This window comes from Ixodes scapularis, unplaced genomic scaffold (genome assembly GCF_016920785.2).
Source record: "Ixodes scapularis isolate PalLabHiFi unplaced genomic scaffold, ASM1692078v2 PGA_scaffold4__175_contigs__length_147842914, whole genome shotgun sequence".
In the NCBI taxonomy this organism is placed as follows: domain Eukaryota; kingdom Metazoa; phylum Arthropoda; class Arachnida; order Ixodida; family Ixodidae; genus Ixodes; species Ixodes scapularis.
In genome coordinates, this window is record NW_024609879.1 from 65,805,709 (window position 1) to 65,831,596 (window position 25,888).

A 25,888-nucleotide genomic window follows, 5' to 3' on the forward strand; every position below is an offset into this window, starting at 1 on the left:
ATTAACCTGAAATAGCCGCCTCGGTGGATCCCCACGTGGCGGGTTCGAATCCCGGCCGAGGAGCCCGCGATCTGACGGAGGCTTATTGCGGAGAAGGCGCCGTGTAATCGAGCTTTCGGTCGCACGTTAAAAGATCCCCACGTGGTCCAGATTAATCCTCAGTCCTCCGCTGGGGCGTGCCAGATGCCCGTCGTTGGTTTGGCACGTAAAACCCACAAATTTGATTTTTTAACCTGAAATACTATACCCGTTTTCACCTCAAGAACCATAGTAAAACAAGATTTTCCGCACTAGTGTTAAATTAGAACAATGAGAGCAAAGTTGTTTCATTAAGAGGTGCTCACCTGATATGCATCTGTGGAATCAGGCATTGACTAGCGATGACTTATTCCCCCCAAACTGAAGAGTTGGAAGAGACAAAAGATACTGTTAAAAATCAGCAACACTTCTGATGTGCAAACTTTACTGTTGAAGGCTGCTATTAGCAGTTTACGGCACTGATGCTCAATCAAGACAATTAGAGAAAAGTTGTTTCTTTAAAGTAAAAACATTATTTAAAATTGGAAGTGACTTTTACCTTCAAAGTTCTATAATGCATGAAATGAAGTATTTAAAAGGTAGTTGTTTTTTTTGTTGTTCATTTTATTTTAAACTGAATGTGTGTATAGGCCACATGACGTCAGATCACGCGACATCAATTTTTCTGCCAAATTTAGTGGGAAAGCTGAATTGGTGCAAAGGTCACGTAACATAAATCGCTCTGCTAAATTTAGCGGGAACCTTACTTTGTCTCTAGGTCACATGACGTCAGATCACGCAATATAAATTTTTCTGCCAAATTTGGTGGGGAAACTGAATTGGTGTATAGGTTCCGTGAAATCAATTTTTCCGCTAAATCTAGCAGGTAACCTGAATTTGTCTGTAGGTCACATGACGTCAGATCATGTGAAATCAATTTTCCCACCAAATTTAGCAGGGGAACTGAATTGGTGCATAGGTCAGATGACATCAATTTTTCCGCTAAATTTAGAGGGAAAACTGAATTGCTGCGTAGTTCACGTGACATTCATTTTTCCGCTAAATTTATCAGAGAGCTTGAAATTGTCTGTAGGTCCTGTGACATCAATTTTCTGCTAAATTTAGAGACGAAACTGAACTTGTGCAGAGGTCACACAACAAAAATGTCCCCACTAAATTTAGCGGCAAAGCGCACGGACGGATGGACAACATTTTGGGATTGGAGGGCAACGTTAAAAAGCACCTCATGTTTAAGAGAAAAAAAAAAAAGCCGCTCACCTGATGGGCTTTTGTGGAAACAGGCTTTGACTAGAAATAAATTATTGCCTCAGGAATGAAGTGCTGCTTCAGTAATGGTTCCTGCACAAACAATTCAAGTGTAAGAACACAAGCCCCAAAATTTTCTTGCCATCCTCCTCCCCCTACGTTTTTGTGCATTTAATTAATTTCAACCCTTGGCAAATCCTTAAGATTTCGAACTGCTTATCCTACGTCTTTCTCTTAGAGCCTAGTTCATGTTGCAGAAACTGGGCTGAGTGGATAAGCTGGAGCATTCATTGTTCATCCAGACACTTTTTCTTTCACCCCATCCTGTTCTTGAAAGCAAAAACTCCTCTCCCTTGACCACGGTCATTAAGGACTTTTTACAGATCATACACAGGAGGTTGGCATTGCCAAGGCAAACTCATGTCTTTACTTTGAGCATGGAATAAACGTATGTCTGATCTACGGAAAGTTCCTGTTATACCAAGGCTCGTACTATTCCGTTGTTAAAGGAGCAGGCATTGTTTATAAAAACTTCCTTTCATTACATTATTTCAGAGAACAATTGTTCTTTTTTTAATAGGATCAATTAATCATATTAGGACAATCGTCAAATAATGGCAGATTGACGCGATGGATTGAATCGCAATTTTCATCCGTGGACCGTTTGTCACGTTACCATCATGTCGGCTATTCCTCCGATTTGCACCTCGTCAGCAGACGCCCAGACTTAAAGGGGTACGGAAACCAAATTCTGGAGCTCATTTCTTTGTTTCAACACGACGCAGGTAGCAGCACAACCACAGAAACATACATATTGCGCTAGAAAACACAAGAAAACATATTTTGAAGTGAATTAAACGATAATCAAAAACCACCTGGTAGTTGGTTATGAAGCTTCAATGGAATGTCGTGACGACAACATGCCTCTGAAAGCAGCGCCGCAGCGGTATGTCCGCTCACTGGTATAGACTGCCTAGGCCTGAACGCAATACTGAGGCGTCTTGGTGGAAAGAGCCAAAACGAAGTGAGCCACCTTGGTTTCAGCTCTCGCGCGACGTGCAAACGCGTGCTTCGGTTGTTCTCAGGTTTGGTGCGCGTGCTGGCCCCGCGATATCTACAGCCCTTGGGTACTTAGACAAAGCGAGATTGTAACGCGTTGACGCCTCCAAGTGGCAAAACTCGTCACTACGGTACGCTTGGTCGTCCGAGGCATGATGACGTCAAGACGTCTGCCGGATATCCCGAGATGCATCGCGCTCCTCCATGGCTGATTTTGAAGCGCTCGCCAAAATCGCGGCATTTAGAGCATAAAATATAGCCATCTGCTCAAAATACGACCGTGCGATTATTCATTACAGGCTTAGCTGATCATATTGAACTCATTTCTTGATGTTTTCTCTATATTTCAAGTTTCGATTCCGTATCCCTTTAAGGGCGAAGTGCCCTTCCATGCCCAGATTTTTAGCAGGTGAGTAACAGTAAAAGCGTTTACGGTAGAGCACCAACAGCAGAGCAATATTTTTTGGTTTTCGAATGAGCCAAACAAAGATAGTGCACTGTACTTTGTCCATTCGCAGTTTCATTATGTCGAACCATTCTTATTTTCCACTCATGAAAGAAGCTGCAAGAACTTTGCCCAGCCCACAAGCCGCAGGTTCTGATACTCCTCCGGGTTGGTGTTAAGAAGCTTCAGTGAAAACTTGCCTAGCAAGTTGCAAGCTTCCCTGCATGTCCACCCAGTTTTCAACCCAGCCAAGACCTTTCTTACGGCTGTAGTGTGCTGAAGAGTGGTGCACAAGCAAGCAGTGCGTGAAGGCATTTCCAAATGCCCCTCCGTAACACCAGGACTTCATCACTTAGACGCTGAAGCCTCCTGGAGCAGGACGATACTTGTGTCATGTGGTTAGTAAAGCTAGTAGCGCTTCACGCTAAGCCTGTCATGATGCTTTGTCTCGCTCGGTATGTAACAGCAGCACACAATACTTTTTCATAATAGCACAGTGATCGTAGTCGCAAACATCACTTCTGACCTTGGAAAACTGCCACAGTGCGATGTTGGCATTTTGCGGAAATGCAGGGCCGGGAATAGGTTCAGTTTGTCCTCGCTGTCATCTGCTCGTCTCCTCCGTATGGATGTGCTTGGGGGACTGATGTTCCGTAGACGTCTTGTCACTTGATCAATTTATCTGCGGATAAGTTCATCATGTGAATTGGCCATAAATGGACAGCGGAGTCTGCAGTGACTTAATGGGGTTATGACACGAAAATTAAACGGATCCATTATTCTTGAAATGGATTGCTCATAGACTACTTAGTATATACACCAAGTTACGCAATTTTAGAGCTCTGGTAATTGCACTACTCAATTTACGAATTTGTATCATTTTCATCTGGCGACCAGGCAACACTGCCCAAGTTAGTCACATCATGGTGCCCATAAAGCATGTGACCATGAGTGCTCTCTCATTCTAGGCGCCCCCATGATCGCCCAAGCTCTCCTCGCCGCGGTACGATCAAAAACGCTCGCGCAACTCGGTAACCCAAATGCTTTTCTCGCTCTTGCCGCCGGCCCGTTGACCTTCCACCCTGCGTGCGCCTGCGAGATATTCCCGGGCGACAGTGACCACAACGAGTTTGTTTGTAACTCGCCGTCACTGGAGTTTGTCGCCAGCGGGTCGCAGTCAAAATGAACAGCTTTCAACATCTCTTGATAGCAATCATACTCATCGCTGCTGCAATCAATGTCGAACACTTTAACCGCATGCTCGAAACGTGGAAGGTAAACGAGAAAACTGAAGCTCGAGACGCCAAGATAGCCAAATCTGTGAGTGCGTGCAAGGAGACATCGCGCTGGAGGCTGGCAGTTTTGCTCGGATCCGCCCCTCCGAGGGATTCACATATAAGTGGATTTATCCACGAAATTATCGCGCCATTCTCAAAACAAATCTAGCAGGGTTACAGGAACATACAATGGGTCCTAGCAGTATAGCTATCTTATATTGTATTTTTGGCGTGTCATTTCACGCCAAACATTTTTGTTGACGTTGCCTGCACGTCATAAAAGTGTGTCTCGTATCCAATTAGACATTGTCGAAGGAACAAGGAAACTGCATAATAATGTCACACACTGTTTACCTTAACCGTTTCTTTTTTTCTTCAGTTTTTGATCCTAAGTTGTTTTTTCTATATTTATTGCACGTACGGCCCAAGCTGCACATGTCTCCACAATCAGTCGTCACCCTTAAAAATGTGTACAATAAAAAAAATACATGCTGCCATCTCTGAGCAGCACCGCAAACTGTGCTCGGAACAAGCCTGGGATGTCCAAAAAGAGCCAAGGGGCGAGGTATAGTGCGCGGATGAGTTACACTCATCCTAAACGGTTTAGGAACGGCCCTAGGTGGACGAGCGAGGCTCGTCCGAAATGGGTTAAGGTGCACCAACACCTTCCACGTCGTTGAATCTTATGTAGTAGTATATGATCCTAAATTACCAGACTAGGTTACAGAAAATAAAGAGTAAGAGGAGGACGGGACGTCATAACTTTTCATGTTCTCATTTTTTCGCCAGTCCTGTATTAAAAGGTTTTCATAGTAAAAGTGACGGTTGTATTTTATCTACCCTTTTGTTTCTCGCAATCTCCTGCCTACCAACTCAACCAGCAAAGTAATGCCCCCCCCCCCCCCCCCCAACACACATCCAACCCACAATCGATATTTTTGGATAGAAGATGCCATGAATGTGCTGTGCATGTGAACCAAGCTGAAGACAAATTTGCGGTCTGAGGGAATAAAGAGTTACAAAACTGACAAACATGGCAGTAGCATACTTTTCACTTTTGCACATGTACAGAACCGCTAATTTCTATTAGAAAAGCGGAAAAGCCCAAGGCTATCAGGTTGCTCACCGACAGCAACTACCAGAAAGAGAAAGGGGGGGGGCGGGGGGTCATGATTGTGAGGGCAGCTGGTCTGTAATGCTTGTGGTTTCCTGAAAGTTGCAAGTAAGACTTTTAAAGAAAAATGACCTAAACTATTGTAACAAAATATTCTTTCATTTCATTTCTCATACCAAAAAGGTTGGCATGAGGAACTTTGCCCAACTGACACGACGCAGAATCTGGTACTCATCTGCGTCGAAAAGCTTCTGTAAAGACGCGTCTACCACGCCGCAATCACTTTGAATCTCCAATCAACCTTTCACCCAGCAAGCCTTTTCTTGTGGCTCTGGTGTACTGAAGGCGCAAGTGCAAAGTGAGTGAAGGCATCTCCAAATGCCACTTAGCGGGCCCAGGACTTCACCGCCTCCACGCCAAAGTCTCCTCGAGCAGGACCATGCTTCTGTCTCTGCCATGGTTTAGTTTAGTAAGGCTAGTGGCGCTTCGCACTAAGCCTATCATGGTGTTATGTCTCACTCTGCACGTAACAGTGGCGCGCAGTTCTTGTTCAAAGCAGCAAATGTCGATTTCCATCTTGGACAACAGTGCCACAGTGTGGTCGCAAACATGTTCGGCTCGTCCTGGCTGTCATTTGCGCGTCTGCTCCTTCGTGTGGATGCGCTTGGGAGACGGACGAACCGCGGATATGATCAATCCGTCTGTGGATCAGTTCGTCGTGTGAACCAGCCATCAATGAAGAGTGCTGTTCATTTTGAACTTGATATAAATAGCCCTTTTGCAAAATCCCCCAAGCACGAGGATTTGTGGGAGAGACTGCCCTCGCCTAGCCGCTCTGCCTTGAGGTTGCATTGCCTTGTCGCTTGCCTCCTCTTAATCCTCTGTTTTTTGATTCCATTACCTGTTTTTATCTATTCCAATGTATTTTTTATTGCTTCTAAGCATAGGCGTAGACTTCGGGGGGGCATCGGGACTCGTGCCCCCCTCTGGTGAGATCAGCGGAGGGGAGAGGGGGGCAGGGCCCCACCCTCGGGCCCTGCCCTGCCCCCCTAAGATACAGCGGTGTGCTGTATCTTAGTTAAGTAAGCGGCACTCGAAGGCATACGCTACAGTGCGAGTAAATGGAGCAAGCGTGGGTGGCCAAATCACAGCGCGCTCGGCTCTTGCGTCACGATAGTTGATTCAGAGCTGTGCCTATCCCTATGACATGTGCGCAGGTGTTCATAAACGGCTCCTCTCGACTGTACACGGGTCAAATTGAACCAACACAAACAGCTAACAGCGCGATAGGAATCTGTAGCAATGGTAGTACTCATCCCGGGAAACGACGCGCAAAGTGGCATGTTGTCCGTCGGCACTCCCGTCGAAAAAGGCAAAATAAAGCTACAAATACTATATACGTATATACAAGAAATATTGTGCACAGAAGAGAATAGAAACCCTTAGAAGCGATAAACAATACACTGGAATAGATAAAAATATGTAATGGAATCGAAAAATCAGATTAAGAGAAGGCAAGCGACAAGGCAATGCAATCTCAAGGCAGAGCGGCCAGGCGAGGACAATCTCTCCCACAATTCCTCGCGGGCGGGCCGGGGCCCTCGGGAAAATAGCGAATCGTCTATTAACTGAGCAGCACCTTTCTGTAGGATGGCTAACCTAACCTAAAACCCCTGGATATGTTTGTGTTAGTTTCTTAAGTGGTGTCAAAGTGCCAGTGCACGAGGCCCGTGCAGCACTTGGACGCAAATGGCAGTGTAGCCCTGAAATGAAAGGCATTTGGAAGTGAGTTGCATGTGTCTCTCGCGTTCATACAATTCAACCTCAACCGTATGTATGCGATTTAGCGAGCGACGGCAATGAGTGACGGAGAGCTCTCATTGCTCGGTTTTTGGATTTCTAGAAAGCTTTGCTCATCGCCTCGGTCGCTTTCATGTGGCTTGCCTCGTCGTGCAGCTGATCGAGCGATAGCAAAAAAGGGTCGCTATCACTTTTCTTGTTGCTCGCTAAATTGCTTACATGCGTTTTATACTTTATAGTTGTTGGCACTTGCCAAAATGTGAAGCATGCAATTTATTAAGGGCTTTGCCCTTGCTGACTCTCAGACTGCTGGGATAACTTTGGGTTCCAGTGAAATACGACCACGTGATTTCTCCCTTTGCTTATGAGCTGAGGAGGAAGTAGTTTAAAAGAATTTTTTTTTTCTGTTTCTTTCAACACTAGTCAATGCACGTTTTTGTTTTCTCCCAACCTTTACAGTGAAGTACTGCCAGAGGGTTAGTAAATAAGTGCACCATATACAGAATTTTTTTTATAAGAAGTCAGTGCCCCAGTCGAGAGAGAACTCGTTTATACTCTTCGCAAGCAACATCATCAATACAGACCTTACTTCTGAAGGCGCACGTCACGCAATGTTTGGAGTAGTTGCCGAGGACGAAAATCGAACTTGAATCTAACCTCCCACAGTGGAAGCGAATACAAGCGTCATCACACTAACGGGTACCTTTAGCAGTCATGGGTTCCGCAAAACACACCGCCTAGCTATCTGGTACCAAGCCGCCACCTGATTTGCAGAAATCAAGCTCCCTGATACACTCACCAAGTGCCCCGCTTGGCCCCCCTTGCTTCCGGTGGGACCTTTGCCTTTGGTTGCGTTCCCGCAATCTGAGTGCCCGTGCAGTGACACGTCGGTTCCGTGGCTTCCTTGGCAAAAGCTCGAGGGTCATCCAATGCGGAAAGCACCTGTGCGACAAGGAACCGCACACGTTCGCTTTCACGCCGACTGCACACAAAAGGATCACGTCATAAACGCTCCGAACAGAAAGGACTCAAAAAGTAAAACGAGTGAGCGAGCACTCACCAATTAGACTCATATCCACAGCTGGTTTTATGGGCGCGCCGGCACCTAGGACACTTCCCTTTTCCAAGAACGTTCTTCGATGTTTGTTCCTAAAGTCTGAAAGCGCCCGAAAGTTGCGAAAGTTGCGAAAGTTTTGAAACTCGCTTCGTTTTCGAAAGTTTTTGCGTTTTGTTACGATGGCGATGGCGATGCGGCGATGCTCGTTGGTTCCGAGTTCTGACCGAGTTTATTTGACGCAACGTGAACTTGCTTGTTTTATTCGACTTAAATTAAAACTTTAAGATACAAAAAAATTGTTTTAAGATTTATAAAATTATTTGTAATAAAGCATGTCGAAGAGCATTCTGTACTAAACTGGAGCTTGGCTTTGTCAGCTTCGTTTCAATTTAACATGGCGGCGACCACTATTGTGCCGTGTACCGTGCTCGACCTATTTGCTGTGCATTGGTTGTCTTGTTATCCACCTCCTGCGATCCTCATCAGCCCCAAGCATGCTGTCTAAGTATTGTGTCCTCGCCGGAAAGAATATCCAGTCTTCTTGGAAGCGTTGCTCGAATGTCGTCGGCACCTACGAACCGACTCGGCAAGCCTCACGTCGTTGCTTGGTTCCTCCGCGTTTCCTGCGATGGATCCCCCAGCCCTGGGGGGCTATGTTGCGCTTTTTGCACTCCCAGGAGACTAGGGAGAGGGAAGTGACGTCAACAGCGCAGCAAATGCAGATTGAATGTTGATTTTGTTTTCTTCTGTCAACATCCATTCTGATTTGCTCTAGTCGTTGACGTCACTTCCCTCTTCCAAGTCTCCTGGGAGTGAAAAAAGCGCAACATAGCACCCCTGGCCTCAGCCCTACAGGACGTAGCCGGTGAAAAACAATCTACGACAACGCGGTGTCTTTGGAATGCGATAGCTACGATCAGTGGCTCTTAAAACCTCAGTAGCCCCCCTTCAATAGTGAACTCTTCGATGTGAACGTCCTTACCTTCAGTGTCCGGAGACTGCTGCAAACCTCCGACGAGAGCGGACGTCTTCTCCGGGCTCCGCAAACCCCAGAGAACTGTACGCGACTGTACGTGATCCTGGTATAAACATCGCCGCGCTCCGTCGGCCCGCCGCAGCATGTCCGCCGAGAGATCGGTTCGCTCGAGTCTCGTTCTGCGAGCGGCACGCCCGTTTCTGCTTCGAATACGGCTACAGCCGACATCGCCGCTTTGCAGCTCACCAATATCTTTGCTTCCATCCTGAGCCAGGACATGAAAATCTCTCTAAAGCGAGACGACCAAGGTGGGAAATGGATCACCCCTGGAAAGCCCCGCCAATCTCGTCTTCCGACCGACTTTGACCCCGAACTTCACGTAGTTATAGTGCATTTCCCAGTCCGTCCTGCTGGCGCAGCTGCGCTGCCTCTTGACAGTTTGCCGGCGTTCTTGCAAGCCGCACAGCTCCCTGCTCATACATGTACCAACGTGTCGCTCCACCTCCGGCAAAATAACCGTCCTCCGCACCCATCACGAAGCATCGTCAACTGGCTACTTCGCATCACCAATATCACCTTACAAAACACTTCCCCTCCCGTCCACTCCTACCTAGCCGCTCCAAACAACTCCTGCCGAGGTGTTATACGTGGAATTGCCTCCGAGGCCACCCCCGACGAGATCATCAATGATCTGGAGTCTTATCAAGGTGACATCCTTCATGCAAGGCGAGTAGGCACAACAGGTTCAGCCATCATCACCTTCATCGGAACCCATGTCCCTTACACAGTGTACTACCGCCGCCTTGAATTTTGCTGCCGTCCCCACAAACCTCGAGCCCATCATTGCAACAGCTGTGTCGAGTATGGACACCGCACTCTGGCCAGCCCGGGCAACCAGCGACGCTGCCCCCCGTGTTCCACCACCCTGGCCCGCCCAGACGAACCCCATCCCTGTACTCCCTGGTTTGCGTTGCCTCAACTCGCAGTGTGGTTCTCAAACAGGGCACTTGGTCCCGAATAAGCTCCTGCACCTTCACTCACTCCATGAGACGCATCCCTGAACAGTTCTAGCGGCATGTAAAGTGTGGGTGCAGGATTCGGTTTATGGCAGTCACCTTGTCAATTGCTACAGTGGAGCACACTGCTTACAGAAAGGATCGTGCTAAGAACTGTAGGCTCACTCCGGATCACTCACTGCTTTGGCATTGGCTAGAATTCTGGCCCTTCACTGGACGACCAGAGTTGATCTCAAGTGTGGCCCTCCAGCGGGTTGTCTTATTATGCCTCCTAAACAGCGTTGTGGAACTGCAAGTTCATGAGACAGCACTGAAGGGAGTTGTTTGCAAGAATTGTGCTGGTGCCTTTCAACCGTTTCGTACTGTAGAGCAACAGCCTTCCTTCTTGGTGTGGTCTTCACTGTTCTGGCAATCCCTTTATTTGCACTCACGCAGAACCCCCCTAACAATCATGACAAGCTCGAAAACATCTGTAGACAGGAAGCTCGCTACCTTCACTCCCACTGAGGTAGAGCAGTGCCTATGTGCTTTAACATGAATTGCAGACTTTTACTTGATTTCTATTTTGTGTTTCCCCCCACTTTTATTTGTTCCTTTTGCAGGGTACTGCGGGTTTCTTGGTATAGTCTTTGGCCTCTTTACTATAACGAATTGCTCTTAGCAGGATTAGACGATAAAAGCACTTCTAACGCTTTTATCTTTTACTATGGTACTCTTTGGCACACAACTGTACTATTTTATTCAACCTAACGAAAAACGGGTTTTATGTCCGTTAACTAAGAAACGGACACACTGTCCGTCAGAATTACGACAAAGTGTCTGTAAAATTACGGAAATTTTTTACAGTGTATACTAATTACAAAGTGTACATACAGTGTTGCGAAGGTAATCCATACGGCATTTATTTGAGCTCCATATCACACGAAAGAAAAATATAAAATCGATGAGAGCCTCCTTTCGACGACAGCGTTCGTCACCGCTGCCTCGGAAAATAAGGAGATGACAAAAGGGAGAGATTGGCCTCTCAATCTAAAATTGAGGTCAGCGATCAAACTACAATACGGAAGGGTTCACAAGGGTCGCGCGGGCATATTCCATTCAGCACACCAGCCGCTCGTGGGCAGACGGTCTTGGCCAAGGACCGTCGGAGCACCGCTGCGCCGAGTCGGAGTGCCTACTAGGCCTATTTGCCGAGCTCGCTTGTTTGGGGTCGGTGGATTCGTGGCCGTTGGAGCTTTTCCCGGGTGTTTGTGGATCCAGCATTCTTGTTCGTCGTGATCTGTTTAAAGTGCTTTTCACTTTTTTTCTTGCTTCTTGAAGTCGCGACGCGTGAGAAGCGCACGTAGAACAATAAACGTCCGTTGGTCGTCGCGATCATGCGAAGCGCGGCCATGCTGATATGATGTAAGACGTGCGTAAGACAGCTTCGGGGCTGTCGTAGGATTTCGTTGTAACCTGCGCAAAACTTACAAAAATTTCGATTCGTGAATACGAATTTGTTCTTTTGCCTTACGCACATTTTTGGCGTAAGATCGTTTCGTGAATCTGGCCTCAAGTCTTTTATTGCATTACAAGGGCTACCGTTTGTTCATCATACCCACGTAAGGGCGGAACTGCTCCTCAATGATAGAAGCATACCGCGGGTTTCTAGAATATTCGTGGGCGTAAAAAGGGAGTTCTTTGAGTGCATGTTTATAATGTTTGGTACTGAGTGTTATTCATTAATAGGGGAACAGTATCAGCCACCGTGAGACATTTATTGTTGATATTTCAGCCAAAGACTTGTGGGAATAGGTCTGACCGTTTCTAATTTGTTCGTTTGGAATAACGTTAGGGACTGAAACTTTTAGTTATTTCCCAGCGTTCACTATTGATTTCATGTTTTTTAGAGCGCAGCTCTTAGGGGCCCGTTCCCGGCTTGAGCGGCGTCGCCGTCGGCGTCGGCGTCGGCGTAACCAAGGTCACCCCAAGGTCACGTGACCTCCCAAGGTCATCCCAAAGTCACGTGACCCCAATGTCACCCTAAGGTCACGTGACCCCCAAGGTCATCCCAAGGTCACGTGACACCCAAAGTCAAGTGACCCCCTCCCTGAGGTCACGTGACCCCCCGAGGTCACGTGACCCCCGGGTTACGTGACCTACGATGACGTCATCAGTGACGTCACTGATGACGTCACCGGCATCCGCATCATCATCGTCACGGATGACGTCATCGGTATCCGCATCGTCATAGTTACTGATGACGTCATCGGCATCGTCACGTGACCCCCCCTCCCAAGGTCACTTGACCCCCCCAGTACCCTTCCCTCCTCCTCCTCAAGAGCTGCGCTCTAATTCGGCGTAACAGGAAGTTGTAAACGGCTCTCACTTTTTCTTTTTTTTTCAAAGAAGATAAATCATTCAGTGGTGTGTAACCTTTGGCTTCTTTATATCTAAAGCCAAGTTATTTCGTCAAATATTATAGTTGACTTGGAGCACCGCCATTGTGGTTCCGATGCGAAGAGGCGGCCCATAGATCCCATTGATCAGAAACCGTTGGCGCGTTCGAATCCCGGTCGACGTGCCCGCGACTGATGGAGGCTTTTTGCGGAGAACGCGCTGTTTTTAGAAATCTTTCGGTTGCAGGTAAAAAATAAACAACAGGTTGTCAAAATGAAAGCCTCAGTCCTCCGTTGGAGTGCGCCCTGTGCGCTTCGTTGAAACCGGCAGATTTTTTTCATGCTCTACTAGAGTGTTGATGTTCCTGTTTTTTTTCCCTATCATTCTATTGAATAGTTTAGTCCATTCCTTTATTTTTTTTATATTTTAGCAGTAGAAAAAATAGAAGGTTTCTTTCTAGTTTCTCTCCTTTTTATTTTAAGCTAGAGTAAGAAATGAGTCACGAAATGAGTCGCGTACGTCTTATGAGGGTTTATGTGGCTTATAATGCTGTCCGTGTTGTCATTTGTAACAAGTGCGTAAAACGGTAAAACGTTTCGTTTTGTTATTGGTGAGCCGGTAAGGTTATCGGGTCATGCGCGCTATATTTTATGTTCCTTGAATGCTTAGAGATAATAAAACAAAATATAAAAAATGAGCACCCCTACGGATCGTAGGTAATCCCGTACTTGCACCATGAATTTCTGAAATAGTAATAAAGTGATAAGTCAAAATGTCCGTATGTTTTGTCATTCCAGTGAACATATTAAATTTGTTTTCCGCCCACAAAGCCTAATATATTTCAGCAAATGTTGCTTTAAATGGATGTTGTAACATTATACTAACGTTGAAATTGCCTAATATGATGAAAAAAGAATTAAAAAAAGCAACCGATCCTCATAAGTTCCTTTCCTGAATACTCTAGAATACTCAAGGGTCCGCTGGGAAGCTTTTAGAATGTAGCAATACCATTTTACTGCATTTCATACCTACTGATTTCTAATTGTGAAGAACGCTCGCGAGCCCTGAAATAATATTATAGTTCACATAACTATGAAAATAAACACACTCCACCTCCTTACCGCATCAAGTAATATCTTGTTGTTATAATTAGTCAATTTAATAGTGATACGATCCCCTGTAATACACGTCTCAGCTAGTGGCAGACTGTTAAAGGTACGAGTTGTGATACTCGGGAAATTTAATTTGTTTTGTTTGATTGTAATTCTTGAATTAAAAAAAAAAAAATATATATATATATATATATCTTTTTTCGTTTTCTTGCATTCATTTCATCGTTCAAGTTCATTCCATGACTCGTATTTTGAATTTATAACACCAGTCAGCGAAAAACGTTCAATGGTATCACAGTATAGCAGCGAACTGTTTAAACCTGCGAGTTTCGATTATCCAGAAAAGTAGATTTCCACAGCTTTTCTGTCACGGATGTCGGATGAGTTACTCAAGGTGGTTCAAGCAGCATTCCTATCCTTGATTGGGGGGCAGAGTAGCAGGGCCACGCAACCCACAAGGTTAGAAAGAATCTCACCCCTCCTAGGCGTGAGCAAAGACCGTAAGGAAGGCCGCTCTGTAGATTTAGCTGGGCCATGGCCGAGCAGCACCATGTCGGCAAAGACTGCCGCGGCGTCAGCAATGATCGCAGAAAGCGAATTTCAAACACTCGTTCCTCACACAACAGATTTAAAAAATCTGTGCACCTTTCCAAAGTTTCAAATTCATAGCGCGGCGCGACAACACCGTAGACCAGGGACTCTAATTTGGACACTTGACGCAAACGTTGGCTAAGAATCTGACGGCAGCGATTGGCCGGCGTCGCGCTTGCACCTTGTGCTGTCTAACTGTGGCGATCGAATTCCTCGCCGAATTTTTGCCGAGAGTCCGTAGTAGAGCTAAAGACGCGCGTGTGCGTGGCATAGGAAAGCGAGCAAAGGACGCGCTAAACGCCCCAACACTGACGATGACGCCTTCCAAACGGTCTGATATCGTGGTTGTACACCTGGGGTTATGGTTTCGAGAAAATAAAGGCAGAGCTATGGGGACATCAACTGGCGTATTTCAGGTGGCGGTAATTATTTACGTGAATTCTTTACTTCTAAAATGCCACAGAAAGTTCTCCCCAGGTATGACAACTGGCCACCAGAGCGTGTCATTTAAGAAGGTCATGACCGACTTAATACGAGATTTGCAAACGTACAATAAAATTCACTTCTGTGCATCAAAGTGACTATAGAGTTTTCTTTTAATCGAGGTGTTTCGTCATCACGCACCACGCCCCCTCAAAAATCAGAGATAATGTATAGAAAGAGATAGCAAGTAACATCAAATGTATGATTTATTCCATAAAACGTCATACATAAGAAAACGTATTTATATAACATACTTTTCTGTTAACACGTGCTCGTGTTTAGACATTTCCTCGATGAAATTATTCAGTTTATAGTATACCCTTGATTTATTTACCCATTTCTTCGTCGTGTCTGTGTTTTTCTGTCGTTTTATTCGCAGATACTACTATACTCTCCTTTAGAAGTTGTCGTTGGAGTGGGTTTAGAGACCCAAAATAAAGAATCCAATAAATATACTTTAACTGTATCAAAACAAAATAGGCAATAATTATGCAAACTCTTTTATTTGGTGTACAGTTTTTGCAAAAAATTTAGAGCCCACCGCGCGCGCGGCCGGAGCGAGAATGTTTTTGTGCGGAGGCGCTGCAACCGTCGGCACTCGCTCGCTGCGAGGTTTTTATAGTGAGGCGGTACTTCTCTCTCGTGTTGCGCTCGCTTTGATAACACTGCGAGAGCGACTCAAAAGTGAAGTTCCCTCACACTCTCAAAAATCTCGCAGACAGCGAGTCCTGACGGTGGCAGTACAGCGACACGAAAAGGTTCTCGCTCCGGCTGAGCTCCCTGTGGGCTCTCAACTTTGCGCAATGGCTGTACGTAAGTCACATTGCGCGTGAGTCAAAACCAGGTAATGCACTTTCAGCAATAAAATGTCAGTTGTCAGTCAAATCACCGACAGTAGAACAAATGAAACAAACGGACTCACAGAACCCACTTATAATCACATATGAACGCTAGAAAATTGAACCAAACAGCAAACAAGTGGCGCATAATCAACCAGCAGATTCAGTGAAACCGGGGACTTTCCTTCATACTAGATTTACGGTACTAATAAACACACAGCAAATAAAGAACGGAAGATCATCAAGAAAAAGACTACAGTCAACAGAAGCGAGAGAATTCTAAGATTTCTTCACTAGAAAGAAACCTTAAGAATATTTTAACAGTGATACAAGCGATGCTTTAAAATTCGCGCAGATGTGACCTTCACTGTGTCAAAAACCAGTGTGCCTAAGTGTTTAGCGACTTAAAAAAAGCAATTATTATGAAAAACAGTATTTATGACATTCTATATTCCGCAAGTAAAAACTATGATAGCTTTTTGTACTTGTTGTTTGGGGAGTAGCGTAGTTTCATTCATCAATTTTAGAAATGTTTTAAGGTGGGCGTATAAAAAATGAGTGTATTAATTTTTATGTGCGTTTAGAGGTACTTAATAACAGTGCGTGTATGCAATCTGATCATAGAATCTAATAAATTGTTTTTGTTTTTGTACATACATCTGAGGGCTTTCTTTCGTATATTTTCGAGTTTATTTCTGTTTGTTTATTTTATTATTTATTTATTTCAGATATACTGTCGGCCCACTCTTGTGGGCCTAGCATTATTGCATGTACAGTTGCAGGGTAAACATTGTAAAAATATAGATTACAAAATTTCACAATTTTAATGATACAAAATATCGATTAATTCATGGCGGTTTACATATACACAAAATCATCTAAGTTTCTTGCGAAAGATATTATATAGCAAGACTTCCACACTTTGAGACAAGTCATTCCAATCAAGGATAATTTTAGAAAAAAAAACCTAAAAATGTATTTTTACATCAAAACTCACGAAGAAAATTCTCGTGCTTCCGCCTTGTGTTACGCCTGTCGTTGCATTTCAGCTCGTTGAAGAAATTTAACCCTGTCTTATTGTGTATTATATTACAAAAAAACTTCAATCCCTTGACTTTCTTTCGACTAGATAAGTATGGTGATAAGGATAATGCATTCAATGATGACATAATCATGTCCCTGTCGTATGCATATAAATGAATCGAACTGCCTTTCTCCGAACGCCTTCTAATTGATGAATGGATGTCAGAGAATGCGGGTCTCATAAAATATTTCCATATTCCAATAGTGGAAGAATAAAAAAAAATGTCAGCCACAAGCTTCGTTCTGCAGTACTGAGACAAAGTTTCTTCGAAAAAAACATACTTTGTTTTAGATTCTTGCAAAACACAACATGGAACAAAAATTAGAGTTTTAACTATTTTGGCGTTTACTTAAAGCTTAGTAAGCTAAATTATACGTATTTATACTTTTTCAACCTCTCGACAGGTGATTGGAGTACCGGACGAAGTGGCGGTTGAAAAGATATGTGTTTGGATCAAAGTGAAATCAGATAAAACCTTAACCCCAGAAGACATCAAGTCCTTTTGCAAGGCCAAGGAGGTATGTCCGTAGTTCACGCATCCTAAAAAGAAATGCAAACATACGTACATGTACTCCTTATGCAGACAATCGAGCATTGCCTCTAATTGCAGGAACACTTAATTGACTTACATTTGGAGGTTTCCATCCCAAAGCATTTACTGCCACTCCTCCGACATTCAAGGGAACGCCCTCTACAATGGTGCCTGGAGACAATTAGTTTCGCCAGGACCTGCATATCGCGAGTTATTTCAGATTCAGGTTCTTTCGCATAAAGGCACGTGCGAGCTTCCTGCCACAAGAAGCTGGGAGATTGTTAAAATTGTATAATTACTCGAGGACAGCAAAATTATGCATTCCCTTCTCGTGCCATCAAAACATGCAAAAATAGTAAAAAAACAATTATTTCGAGGTTTTCTTTTTGTTTCTCTAGTGTGCATGCAATTCAAACATATTTTGTAATTCCAGCTTCCCTGGTACAAGGTGCCCGAGTATGTGCTGTTCGTGGACTCTTTCCCGAGGACTCAGACCGGCAAAGTTCAGAAGCAGAAGATGCGCGAGGAGAGCAAACAACTCCTGAACTTGTGAAGAGCAATGAGCGTGGGATAATCATAAATAAATAAAGTGTTCAATATTTAAAAATGAATACAACTGCTATGAGACATTTGGTATGGATCAAGAAGAAGACAAGGGGGATGGGGGAATCGCGAGAGTGAGCGAACGAGCAGTCTTATAAACCATTTAACACAAGCCGGTTTTACTGTGATCCTTTCTTGACCTCAATGGCATCGACAAATACCAAGCGAAAAAGCGATTCAAAGCACAAGAAATATTTCGTGGCAAAACCCTGGCGCGTTGACTTGAGCAATCAGCTTAAGAATGGATCGGATCAAGACCAAGAGTCCGACGCAGTCAGCATACAAAGAAAATCAACGAGATAACGACCACGCTCCAGTCCGTCAACGTTAATGCAGCTACCCTCGAGAACTGGCGAGACAGACTGGTAACGAGCAATGAGAATTCCGTAAGATCAATTAGGAGATCGAACAACACATCAGCAATATTGGCCTCGAGACAGACTACATCACGTTCACAGTATATGAGGACGAATTGCCTCGGACCCTCACCGAAATGCGCAACAAGATAGCGCGGTTGCTGGCAATGCCAACCGCACTCGCTACGGGAGCCGGCGGCGACAGGGGACATCCATCCCAGGCTACGGGAGTGAAGCTCCCGAAACTGCAACTTCTACACTATGAAAGGAGCTCACGCAATGGCAACCCTTCTGGGAACAATTCGACGAATCAATACTTCGGAACACCAAGCTCTCTGATAGAGAAAATTTAAGTACCTGTGGTCAATCTGATTGGGCCAGGCGCTAGTGCCTTCTCCGGGCTGCAGGCTACAGCAGCTTGCTACAGAGATGCAAGTCAGATACTAACTGAACGATTTGGCGACAACCGAAACATTCAGCAGAAATATCAGGAACCGTTGTAGCCGCGGTGGACGAGGCAGGAGGCAGAGCGACTAGCGTGAAGTAACTTATTCGATTAGTGTAGCCGTACCAAGAACACAGAGCTTCGTGCTGCCAGCGCTTTTATAGCTGATAAGCAGTCGTCGCGATAGTGACGTCATAGCGCACTTAGCATGACACCATATTCCTTCTCCCTTATTTTCGTTACGCAATATTTATGGTTTGTACCAGTCCGGGGGCTTTTTAGCACGACTACTGCGCCGCAGAGCTTCTGGTTGTTGAAGTGATGCTGAGGCTCGATGCGGCGACTGTGATGCGGGGCTTGGTTGCTGGCTTGGATCCGGCTGATGCGGAGAAGCAGCTTCAGGTAGCCCCGGCTGCGGTGCTGCAGGGCTTGAAGACTCCAGCCCTAGCAGGGCAGGCCTCGTGGTAGTTTCCTCCGGCACAGGGTCTGCAATTGAACTTGGCACCGAACAAGAAGACACGCTAGGCAGTTTCGGCGCGTTCAAAAGAGCACAGCCGCAGATTGTCTGCATGCACAACCTGTGTCCTTGTCAAACATGAGTGATGTAAGTGGCAGCACTGCACCGCTCTTTGATGACTGCAGGCACCCACTTTGCCTTACCAGGATGAAGACCTTGTACCAGTACGCGCGTGTCTGCCCCGTTGTTGTAGATGTCTTGTCGAGAAGCTGGCGAAGAAGATCCCGTTTGACGGTCTGCACACACCTCTCGGCACTTCTATTCGAAGCAGGGTGGTACGGTGGGTTCCGAGTATGACGTACTTCGTTCTTCTGCAAAAATTCCGCGAAAATCGTTGCGGTAATGCGGGGACCGTTGTCCGTAACTACTTCTTCCTGGAGCCCGTATGACGCGAAAACGCTCCGCAGCTTTTCGATTGTCTTGTCTGCAGTTGTAGACTACATCACAAACACATCCACCCACTTAGAGTGTGCGTCAATAAGCAACAAAAACCACTGGTTGCCTGTAATTCAAAACCAATAAGCAACAAAACCAGATGAATTTGCTGCCATCTGCAAGTCGGCCAACCCCACGTCCGTAGTGGCACACTGGGTTAAGCATTTTGCGTCAACTGACAGGTGCTGTAGCTTTTAACGGCACTTTCAACGTCTTTCCGTTAGCTGAGGTCACCATACATAACTACGAGCGAGCATTTTCATGCGCGTCATGCCCGGGTGACCTTCTTGCAAAAGGTGCAGCAATGGCTTACGCAATATCTGAGGAATGATCACAAGATTACCCCAAGTGACACATTGCTGGTCTCCCGACAGTTCATGCCGTCTAACAAAGTAAACAGACAACTTGCTGTCCGTCACATACCCGGGCCAACCGTGCATCGTGTACATGAACACTTTTGAGTGAACACTGTCAGTGCATGTGCACTTCTGGACCTTGACAGCAGATAACGGCACTTCATCAACAACTGAAAAGAAGTGTACGTAATCCGAGACATCTTTCTCGTTGGCTAACGGCAACCGGGACAGTGCGTCAGCATTTCCAACCTCGCTGCCTTTGCGTCAAGTCCATCGGTAATCGTACGCCGCTAGCAGTAAAGCCCAGCGTTGCATGGGAGCAGCTGACGTCACTGGAATGGACTAGCCGTGACCCAAAAGACCAGCTAGTGGTCGGTGATCAGAATAGATGACAAAGTTGCGTCCAGACAGGTATTTGTGGAACGTCTTCAGACCAAATACGACGGCAAGAGCCTCATTTTCTATGGGAGCATAACCCTGCTGTGCTTTGCTCAATGCCCTGGACACGTAAGCGATTGGCTTTTCATTCTCTCCAATCTTATGAAAAAGAATGGCACCCACGCCATTAGTTGGCACATAACAAAAAGTCCAATCTCGTTCGTTGGATCGTAGTACGTTAAGACAGTTTCCTGCGTGAGCCAGGTTTACTTTGCTGGAATGCTTCCTCTGCCACACGTGACCACTGAAACCCTTATTCTTGATTCAGCACATTGTAAAGAGGCTTAAACCTGCCAGCCATGTTAGGAACGAACTTTCCATAAAAGTTAATCAATCCAAGGTAGGCTCGCAATTGTGCTTCGTTCTTCTGTGAAGGTGCCTCTTTTATCGCTTTCTCTTTTCTGCCTGACGGTCTTAGGCATTTCTCGTCAGGAATCTGCCCAAATAAGGGACAGACCTTTTAAAAGTTTCTGGACAAGTTTCTGGGAGCACTGTTGAAAAGACCAGCATAAACCTTGACCCAAGCAGCACAGATTTCGCCAATCCTCGGCCAATGGCTGGTAATGGTCCTTGGCCAAGTAACCACACAGTGGCCAGAGACAGGCCGGTAACTGGCCTTTATCTGGACATTGGCGATTGCCACTGGCAATCAGCCATCGGCCAAGCATTGGCCAATGAGTGGCCACTCTCTGGCCACAAGCCAAAAGACCATCGCCAGGCATTAGCCATTGCTTGGCCGAAATCCGTGCTGCTTGGGGAGACGAGTGGGTTAGTCGAAGATCGAGAAATCGGAGGCCCTCCTGAGTAGGGTGTTCCCTTTTGAAAGTGAGGCCGTTGGCCTTAGTTTTCAAAGCTTGAAGGATGGGAGCATCTGAGTTGGATTGGGGATTGGGTTTGGGGTTTTATGGCGCAAGGGCTGCTGAGGCCAAAGAGCGCCAAAGAAGGAAACTATTGCATTGAGGGTAAGTGAGAAGAAAGGACTCTAGTGGTCAGGGTTAAAAATAAAGGAATGAGACATAAAACTGAATTAAATCACAAACAGCAATGGGCATGAGTGAGAAACTGAAATTCACAATTGATGTAGAAGACCAATAGAATCTAAAAACTTAAAAACCTGCTTGTAAGCCACGAATGGTTCATCAGCCAACAACAACATTGGGTGTAAGGGAGTGTGATTTCTGTACAACTGTGCAAAGTGAGATTGGCGTTCCCGTTCGTAGAAAGGGCACTCAATTGAAAAATGGAGAACACTTAGAGGTTTATCGCATTGTTCACACGAAGGGGCATCCTCCCCACGGAGCAAGTAGCCATGAGTCAGATGCGTGTGGCCAATGCGCAATCGACACAGTATTACTTCATAAAACCGTTCTCGGTGTCGGGCACTTGCCCATTCACCCAGGTTTGGCTTAATGAGATGCAGCTTATTGTAGATCTCTTCATTCCACTCGGCTTGCCATTGGGCTTGTATGCGAGACCTTACAGAAGAGCGGTAGTCTACGTAAGGGATTCCTTTTATGTCTACCTCCCTACTGACGCATGTGCGAGCAGCACGGTCGGCCGCCTCATTGCCTGGGATACCAACATGGCTGGGAATCCAGCAAAAGACAATGGTGCAATGCTTTCTAGCTGCCACAATAACTTTCTTCTGAACTTCAACAACAAGGGCGTTCCTTGTAGGCAGCAGAGAAGAGATGGCTCGCAAGGCACTGAGAGAGTCCGTGAAAACTACTGCCAGCGGTATCCTGTGGCGGGCTATGTGTTCCGTAGCCAGCAGGAGGCCATACAGCTCCGCTGTCAAAATGGTAGCGGCAGTGTTTATCCGCCTTACAACTTCCACTGAAGAGCCAATGACAGAGCAGCCAACAAAGGTCTCAGATTTTGTTCCATCTGTATAGAACTTTGTATGATCTTCATACGATTGAGCCAGTTCATAAAATTCTTGCAGAAGCACAGCACTTGGAGTGTTTTTCTTGTTATACTGTGCAAGAGACAGGTTGCAGTGTATGTCAGGCTATGATGCCCAAGGTGCTATGATGCCAGGAAATTCTACTACCTGGGATGCCACATCAAATCCGACAGACTCGGCCAAGGTCTTCAGTCGCATGCTGAACGGAGGGATCACGCTAGGTTTTGCAAGAAACAGTCGTTCCGAGCGTGTTTCTTGAACAACTTCTCGAGTAGGGTGCTGGAGTACAGATCGGATGCGAAAAGAGTACATCATGCCCAATGCGAATCTACGTCTCCCGAGGCAGCACTCGTTAGCCTCTGCATATAGACTGGGCACAGGGGATGTACGAAACGCACCTGTAGCCAACCGAAGCCCAAGATGATGAATGGGATCCAACATCTTGAGAACAGACTGTCTGGCAGACCCATAAACAAAGCAGCCATAGTCTAGTCGGGAGCGTACCAAACAGGGATAGATCCGCAGGAGGCAGAATCGATCTGAGCGCCAAGACCGGTGCGAGAGAACTTTAAGGATATTGAGAGATTTGTGAGTTCTCAATTTCAGGCTTTTTACATGAGCAACAAATTCAGTTTACTATCAAACGTAAGACCCAAAAATTTGTGCTGAGGTTGGACACTAACATTACTATTGTAGATTGTTAGGGAGGGTTCAAGAAGGATTCCACGTTTGCGGCTGAAGCAAACACATGCCGTCTTCTCAGGAGAGAGCTTGAACCCATTACGGTCAGCCCACTTAGTAAGTTTGTTGATGCCTAGCTGAACCCTGCGTTCACAGACTGAGAGGTTACAGGAGGAAACTGAAATTTGTAAATCATCGACGTAAAAAGAGTACTGAACCGACGGAGGGATTACTGAAGCAATGGAGTTCATTTTAACTATAAACAAGGTGACACTTAGCACTCCCCCTGTGGCACTCCATTTTCCTGCAGAAATTCACGGGAGAGTGTGTTTCCCAGCTGAAAGCGAAAGGTGCGCCTGTCTAGATAGCTCTGAATTGCACGAAGCATGCGACCACGTAGTCCAAGGTCAGACAGGTCCCTCAAAATGCCAAAGCGCAAAGCCGTGTCGTACGCTTTCTCGAGATCGAAGAACACGGAGAGGCAGTGCTGCCCGTGCGCAAAGGCCTCACGCACAACAGTTTCGAGACGGACCAAGTGGTCGACTGTAGACCTTGATGAACAATAGCCGCAGTGAAATTTGTCGAGTACCTTACCATGCTCCAAATAGTACATTAGTCTACGATTAATCATTCGTTCTAGTGTCTTACAGAGACAGCTGGTAAGAGCAATGGGCCTATAACTGGAAACACAAGAAGCATCCTTACCAGCCTTCAAAAGTGGAAGGACATGTGCTACCTTCCAAGATGAAGGAAAATAGCCCTCCTGCCATATGCGGTTATAAAGATATAAAATAACATCGAGTGTAGAAGGATGAAGATGCTGCAGCATTGAATAATGTAAACCATCTGGTCCAGGAGCTGAGGGCTCTGTTTTATGAAGAACTGCGAGAAGCTCGTGCAAGCTGAATGTAGCATTATATTCTTCCTGTTCACCTCCTGAGGTTTTCAAGGGATTGCTCTCAGCCTTCAGCTTGTGTCGAAGGAAAGTTGATGAATAATGATGTGAACTGGATATATATTCAAAATGTTCTCCAAAAATATCAACTTGTTCCTCGAGTGTGTCTGGGCATGTTCCATTCCTAAAAAGCAGGGGGATTTTAAATGCATGATAGGAACCATTGATCTTGTGTATTCGATCCCAGACCTCCTTAGGTGAGGTACTGCTATTTATAGTGGAAGCATAGCCTTGCCAACTTTCCCGCTTGGCTTTTTTTTGGACGTAGCGTGCACGGGCCTTCATTTTCCGAAAGGATATGAAGTTATCTCTAGTGGGGTATCGTCTCAGAATACCCCAAGCCCGATTTTGTTTCTTGCGTGTCTCTTCACATTCCGAATTCCACCAGGGCTTTGGCCTCCTAGGAAGAAATTGAGATGTCTGCGGGATGGACAACTTCGCGGCTGTGATAATGCGCTCGGTTAAAAGATGATTGAGTTCGTCAATTGTGAGACTTTCGAGACGAGAATATGCTAGAAGTGATGCCTGCTTAAAAAGGCCCCAATTAGCCTTGTCAAGCTTCCAACGAGGCGGGCGTGTATGAATTAAAGGAGGGGCTACGCTACAGGTTAAAAGAGTAGGAAAATGATCGCTTCCACGTGGATTGGAATCCACACTCCAGGAAAAATCTGGAAGTAAAATAGCAGAACAATTGAAAGGTCGATGGAAGTTGATGACAAAGATGATGGACTAAAATAGGTTGGCTGGCCCGTGTTAAAAAGACAGAGACTTCGTGTGGTTAAAACTAACTCAACAATTTTTCCTCTGACATCTTGACGTGTGCTCTTCCATAAAGGCTTGTGACAATTCAAATCGCCCATCAAAAGGAAAGGCTCTGGAAGCTGGTCTAACAGCGAGTTAAAATCTGAACATTTCAAGGTGAAAGAAGGTGGTAAATATAAAGAGCATACTGTCGGAGCTTTATGGTGCATGAACCGAACTGCCACTGCTTTAAGTGGTGTGGACAGTGGAACCTCAGTGCAGGGAACGTCTCTCGGGAGGACCACCGCAACTCCACCAGAAGAATTGCAAGAGCCCGGGCGATCCCTCCGGAAAACCTGGTAACGTCTCAGAAAATTAGAGCGACTGGGACTCAAATGAGTCTCTTGCAAGCACAGCGCTCGTGGCTTGTACTCCTCCAGAAGATGCTCTACATCGTCCAGGTTTCTTAGAAGGCCACGGCAGTTCCACTGGACGAGCATTGAAGCCAATTTATGGACAAAAAACCGCAGCAGATGGAAAGGTGAGTCAGTTGTTTCACTTTGGAGGAATTACAGGTTTTTTTTATTTTTGTTTCTTAGTAGTCTGCCACTCCATCTCGTCCTGGTCAGAACCCGGAGTCGACGAGGGGGCAGACAAGGCAGCGCTAGTGTTTTCCTGAGCCTTGCAGGCAGACTTGCCTGCCGGCCTGGGAGGGTTCGTGCCGCGAGGCCCCGATCCACGGCCACGACCAGAACTGGGTGGAAGGGTGGTTGATGAACTGGGGAGGGGTTCTACCCCATCCATCTGTTCCACCTCGTTTCCCGACAAGGGAGCTGCATGCGACCCACACAGCTCCTTGGTTCCTGGCTGTCGCTCCAGAGACTGAGGCTGAGGAACTTGCTTTTTCTCCTCCATAGAAGTGCGGCCTGTGTTGATAGGTACAGCTAGTGCTGGCCTGTCCTGAGCAGAGGAGTCAGCTCGAGTGCCCTCTCCGCGAGAAGGGTGAGCCCGCTGACCCCTTGCCACCGTCTTGAAAGGGAGGGCGGGCACGGCTATCGCCGGCCCGTCCTTGCCCAGGGGAGCAGCATGCTGCCTCTGTTGTGGGGATGGGGCCTTTAGGTCGGCAACCAAGATCTCAGGAGAGACCTGAGTGGCCTTTGTCTCCGAGCGTGGTGCAGGGCCCCTGCGCACCACCTCGGCATAACCTCCCTTAGAAAGGAAGCAAAAGCGCTTTTTTGCATCTGCGTACGGCAAGTTTTCTTTAACCTTAATTGCGAGGATGTCCTTCTCTTGCTTCCAGAGGGGGCAGTTTCGGTAGTAGGCGGGATGTGGTCCTCTGCAATTTGCGCAGCGTGCCTCTGCCTCGCAACCATCAGACACGTGACCCTCATTTCCACACTTGGCACA

The 25,888-nt window shown here is 46.2% G+C and overlaps 1 protein-coding gene across 1 annotated transcript in view; it reads left to right on the plus strand.

Annotated features, from left to right (window-relative positions):
• Positions 1–17,763, plus strand: part of LOC8037272 (medium-chain acyl-CoA ligase ACSF2, mitochondrial-like) — an 86,185-nt gene extending 68,422 nt beyond the window's left edge. Inside the window, exons 14-15 of the mRNA XM_040216690.2 lie at positions 16,921–17,034; positions 17,482–17,763. Coding sequence (XP_040072624.2) covers positions 16,921–17,034; positions 17,482–17,601 — 234 coding nt within the window. The 3' untranslated portion in view covers positions 17,602–17,763. The remainder of the gene's footprint in view (positions 1–16,920; positions 17,035–17,481) is intronic.
• The last annotated feature ends 8,125 nt before the right edge of the window (positions 17,764–25,888 follow it).